The 5,967-nt window shown below is 42.1% G+C and overlaps 1 protein-coding gene across 1 annotated transcript; it reads left to right on the forward strand.

The window, feature by feature from the left end:
* The first annotated feature begins 1,245 nt into the window (after window positions 1–1,245).
* LOC138358458 (uncharacterized) lies at window positions 1,246–4,499 on the forward strand. Its single transcript, XM_069316440.1, has one exon. The coding sequence runs from the start codon at window positions 1,346–1,348 to the stop codon at window positions 3,854–3,856; it is 2,511 nt and encodes an 836-aa protein (XP_069172541.1). The 5' UTR covers window positions 1,246–1,345; the 3' UTR covers window positions 3,857–4,499.
* The last annotated feature ends 1,468 nt before the right edge of the window (window positions 4,500–5,967 follow it).

The raw sequence follows: 5,967 nt of genomic DNA on the forward strand, positions 1-5,967 counted from the left end.
CGAACCCGGGACCACAGAATCACGCTTCCAGCGTTCTGTCCGCTCAGCTACCTTCCCTGTCACCTCTGCCTGTTTCTCCAGTTTGTGCACTAGTCTCCTGTGGAGTACTGTGTCGAAGGCTTCCTGACACACAAGAATATACAATCCGCTCACTTTTCTCTGTCTTGTCAAATCTTTGTCGCCAACAACAGCTATGTTGTTTTAGATTCAGCTACTCAGAACAAAAGTTCCAAGTAGCACGGGCTATGGTGAGCCCGTGGTGGACTTACCTGGCACAGGAGCGAGGCTGTGTATGTGTGAACAACAGCTAGTTCCCAGGTACTTATCTACTGGTTTGTGAACAGAGGCATGAGGTGAAACAAAACTCTGCTACATAAGTTAACCAAGTGACATCGCTCGCATGATATACAAATAGGAAAAATGTTTTTCTGAAATTCTTTTCGTGCTTGAAAATTGAAAAAAAATCACTGTCACGTGACAAATTGAGTTTCAAACAGTTTTAATCTCTGAGTCGTGCAAATCGATTTACCAGATTTTGTAACACTGTTTTTGTGTATTTACTATTTTGCATGTCACGGCCTGTAACTGGTGACCAGAGCCCGAGGACATCCGCTTGCACTTTACTGACAGTAATCACCTGTGGCGTCACCAGGTATGCACCTTTACTGCGCTTTGCTCACAGGTGTTAGACACGTGAATTTCTGATTAATCGTTGGAAGACTATTAATTTGATTGCATAATGATGATTTTTTTTTTCAATATCTTGCAATAGTGTTTATCTCCATATTTTATTCAGATTTTTTCACCGTCAGAAGCGTTTCAGGTATCGTGATCGAATATTTTTGTCGACACAGATATTTAAGGAATCTTTGAAGCCTTTGCTAACGTCCGTAGATCCAATAGCAAATACAATGGAATTAAAATTTGGAGAGAAAATTAGGGAATTTGTGAAAAATGTGTTAATGACCAAACTGTTAGAACTAGAGAAATGTCGCTGGAAAATGAGGAAAGCCACCGAAAGCCAGGATGGATAATGTCTGTATGGTTTATGAATTAAACCATTACGGCATAACTGTTGCTACTGTTGGTGTTCACAGAGGCAAGGTAAGACAAGGCGCTTGCCGCGTCTTGCTTCGCCAATATATCCTGCCTGAGAGGAAGGCTGGTGGTGCGTAGCGGCAGGTGGGCGGCCAGACTGGTTTGTTACTATCAACTTTTCTCCAGTCAGGCCTCAGCGGCCGCTCAGTGAGCACCCATGTTGGTGCGGTCACTGTTTAGTTGAAATAATCTGTCCTCATTATTGAGTCCAGTGACTGCGTGGGATTCATTGTCATACCGGATTACAATGTATGTCATTACCGTTATTATCATGGTGATCTATACAGACCTAAGCTGTGGAGTGAGTTATTCTGACTTAGAGGCGATGGATGCCGCTTGCTCACCCTGGGACTCTTGTGAACGTGGTGAAACAACGTCGTTTCCTCCAAAGTGGTATAATAGCAATTGTTTTTGTGATGAAATGTGTGCGGAGTATGGTGACTGCTGCCTCGATTCTCTTTATTATGATGTGTACAGTCATAAAAACAATGTAAACAAGTACCAATGTATAAACGTGATGCAGTATGGTAACATCTACATGAAGGGAACGTGCCTACAGGGTTGGAGGGATGAAGAGGTGACCAACCTCTGCCTCTCCGGCCCCCCGGCGTCTAGCATAGAGAGATTTGATCCTCTAGGTAACCTCCCGGCCACCAGCCTGGACACCTCCCTCACCTACACCAACTACTACTGCGCTCTCTGCAACAACGACGCTCAGACGCTGTTCATGTGGAAGCCGCGCTGGGAGTGTGAAAACTCTAGTGAGTACAAACGAAACTTAACAAACGATTATGTGATGCCTAGACTAGTGTACAGGAACCGAACATTGGGAATGTACTTTGATACCAATGGAACGTTAACATTTCATACGTGTTCAATATATCCCGAGATACCTGAAGAACTGAAAAATATAACTAGAAGCTGCTCTCAGGCAATTAAAACATGTGAGAAAGAGTGGGAAGATAATGAGGTGGCCGACTTGTGTCAGTCCTACACGGCTGTAGTCTACAGCAACGCGGGAACCTACAGAAACCCACACTGTGCCAAGTGTAACAACGTGACTCAAGAACAATTAGCATGCACCAGTCAAGACCTGGAGATCATGAATACGAATGAAATTTTTAACCCGCAACCATTCGCTATGTTAATGGACTACACTGACGCCAGTGGCAGCAACGTCGTAGGATCTACTTCAACCTGCAAATTTTCAGAAATGTGGGATAGCCACTTTGAAAAGTGCAGGATCGTCTTATGTCGCAAACGGAATCATGTATTTAAGTTCGACAAATGTGTTGAGGACGACAGTGATTCCAACGACACCGTAACTACCGAGCCCAACACCACGCCATCTCCACCAACATTTGTTACAATGATTAAAAAAAATGATTTTGTTTACCCACATACGTTCGCTATTTTGGATGACTTTGATCCCAGCGTCAGCAGTATTTTAGAATCTGCTTTCACCTGCCAGAGTTCAGAAATCTGGGATCCACACATAAATAAGTGCAGGAGAGTTTCATGTGGAGAACTGAACTATGTGTTTAAGGACGGCCAGTGTGTTGCCAACACCAGTGACTTTAACGCCGCTCTAAGTTCCGAGCCGAACATCATGCCACTAACATCAGGATCACCGCCCATTGCCAAGTTTCTTAAATGCAATAAGACATTTTTATCTGACGACGAATTTTCGTTGTATGAGAACAGAACCGTGTATGTTGAGTTTTACAACCGAAGTTACCAGGAGGGAGAGTACGAGGTGGCTGAGGGCGGCGTCCTGGTGTGCTTGCCACAGACACCCGCAGGAAAGTTCTCCCCGGTGATGGGTTGGGTCTCACTGGCGGGTCTTGGGCTGTCCTGCCTTTGTCTCCTGCTCCACTTAGCCGTCTTTATCCTGGTGCCGGAGCTTAGAAACCTGTCAGGGAAGAACCTGGCGTCCCTTTGCTTGGCTCTTCTGGCTTCGTATATGTGTTTCATCGTAAACGTGTTTGTAAATCCCGGTCAGAAGGATTGTATTACTCTGGCTGCAGCGATGTATTACTGTTTCCTCTCCTCTTTCATTTGGATGAGCGTATTAGCCTTCGACATCTGGTATACATTTCGACGAACCAAAACAGATTTGCGATTGATAAGCGGGAAACATTGGCAGAGGTTCTTAATGTATTCCCTTTACAGCTGGCTTTTGCCGGCCGTCGCTACCATCATTGTCGTCACTATTGATGTTCAACAGCCGGAGGGAATCCCCGAGGAGTTGCTCCCTAGCTTTGGCAAACGCTGGTGCTGGTTCGGTCATCGCAAGGCTCTGCTCATATTTTTCGCCATTCCTATAGTCGCTATCATCATCGTCAACTGCATCCTCTTTATCAGTACTGCCAAAATAATAACAGAAACGACCCAATCCACCTCGACCATGACGACAAGCCCACACCACAAGAACCAGTACAAGATGTACATGCGGTTGGCTGTGCTCATGGGATTCACCTGGATCAGTGGTCTGGTGGCTGGGTACCTGCAGCTGGAGGCCGTCTGGTACGTCTTCGTGGTCCTCAACACGTTGCAGGGAGTCTTTATCTTCTTGGCCTTCACCTGCAGGAGCAAAGTGTGGCGGGCGGTGAGGTCCTCGTGCAGACATCTAGTGCAGTGTGGAGCTTCTTGGGTGGCGGGTCGTGGTCGCTCAGGCAGCCCCGCCGTGGAGTTGACAGACACACCTGACCACCAGTCCTCCTCCTCTTCACCCAACACCACCATCGACGGATGCTAACTGCCCTCTTCAACGTGTTGTTTATGATCCCACACGTCGAAGTTACCCTTCTCGACGTTCGATAACTTCCATCTTCGACGGCTGCTAACTGCTTTCGTCGACAGATGCTAAGTACCCTCCTCGACGGGTGTTAATTGCTCTCCATCATTACAATATTCAGACGTATGCCTGCTTTGTTTCATACTCTCATAAATCACTCATAATTTATCTTGGCTTCCTAAAGATAGTATTCATCACCACAGGATTTTATTTGTCCTAAAGACTAGTACTTGAAATATTTAATCATGTGTTCCAGATGCTCTCATTACTTGTGGTACATGTTACCGTCATAAATTTAAATGTTGCCAACACAAGTTTTAGATGTAGTCACAAGAATTTGATGTTGTCATTACATGTATTAGATATTTTCATAAAATACGTTAGTTGTCAGTCACTAGCCTTTTATATCATTACTTATCTTGGATATCATCTGCTGTGGTAGTTGATATCACCTGTGGTAGCTGTTATCACCTGCGATCCAAAACACCAACTGGAGTGAACAAGTAACGAGCAAATATCTTTTTTATGAAGCTGTCTGGGATACATGTTGACATTTACAATGTGTGTGAACGTCTCGCGAGCCGGGCACCACCTGACACGCATATAGCAACTTTTTGTATTTCTCTTTTATTTTCCAAAATTGTTTATATAAATGGAAAAATTAGAAACTCAGAGTGCAAAAGCACCGGACAAAGGGAAATTAAATCAATATATGCTCACGGTAAGGTCAACATGCGGCCTGTGTGAAGGCTAAGAGATGGACGGTGTGGCTGAGCTACCCTCAACACTCTGCAGTGACAACTGGGTTAGAGGTCAGTTATTTTGGTGACAACCATTGACCACATCACTTACTTTCTTATTTTTTCTTTGTAGCTCATTTGACTTGTAGCTCTCTACAGAAGTTGTGCCTGGGATTGATCATTCAGTAAGCCTAAGTATATATATCAGCCCGTCCTCTAAACAAAGGCCTAAGCTCCATTCCATGCACCCGCCAACCCCCCCCCCCCTCTTTATGAATGAAAAACGATTAACACACGACTCAAAACTGATTTCGTTCGAACACTTCCGGAACAAATTCTTCACCGACGAATTTTGTTTGAACCACGTTTGTTCGAACCTGTTTTGATTGAACAGAATGTTGAAATTGGTGAAAGCGTGTTCGGGGTCGACCTCTGGATGGAATGGACTTGGTCTGAGGACGGGTTGCATATATATATATATATATATATATATATATATATATATATATATATATATATATATATATATATATATATATATATATATATATATATATATGTCGTACCTAGTAGCCAGAACGCACTTCTCAGCCTACTATGCATGGCCCGATTTGCCTATATATATATATATATATATATATATATATATATATATATATATATATATATATATATATATATATATATATATATATATATATATGTCGTACCTAGTAGCCAGAACGCACTTCTCAGCCTACTATGCAAGGCCCGATTTGCCTAATAAGCCAAGTTTTCATGAATTGTTTTTCGACTACCTAACCTAACCTAACCTAACTTTTTCGGTTACCTAACCGAACCTAACCTATAAAGATAGGTTAGGTTAGGTTAGGTTAGGTAGGGTTGGTTAGGTTTTGTCATATATCTACGTTAATTTTAACTCTAATAAAAAAAAAATTCCCTCATTCATAATGAAATTGGTAGCTTTATCATTTCATAAGAAAAAAATTAGAGAAAATATATTAATTCAGGAAAACTTGGCTTATTAGGCAAATCGGGCCTTGCATAGTAGGCTGAGAAGTGCGTTCTTGCTACTAGGTACGACATATATATATATATATATATATATATATATATATATATATATATATATATATATATATATATATATATATATATATATTATAATTATAATCCAGTTCGACAATTTTCGTGAAGATATCAATTAACATTATAATTTACCTTTAGATCAGAATGACTGAAAACTATATTTGCTTATGTCGGCGACGGAGAGATTGAAGCCTATAGCGTTTGTTGTATATGGTGTATATCATGACAGTTGTATATGGTGTA

This window comes from Procambarus clarkii, chromosome 83 (assembly GCF_040958095.1).
Source record: "Procambarus clarkii isolate CNS0578487 chromosome 83, FALCON_Pclarkii_2.0, whole genome shotgun sequence".
In the NCBI taxonomy this organism is placed as follows: Eukaryota; Metazoa; Arthropoda; class Malacostraca; order Decapoda; family Cambaridae; genus Procambarus; species Procambarus clarkii.

What these genes read in the sequence shown, in the direction of transcription:
- LOC138358458 (XM_069316440.1), top strand. Translation starts at nt 1,346, where the DNA reads ATGTATGTCATTACCGTTATTATCATGGTGATCTATACAGACCTAAGC.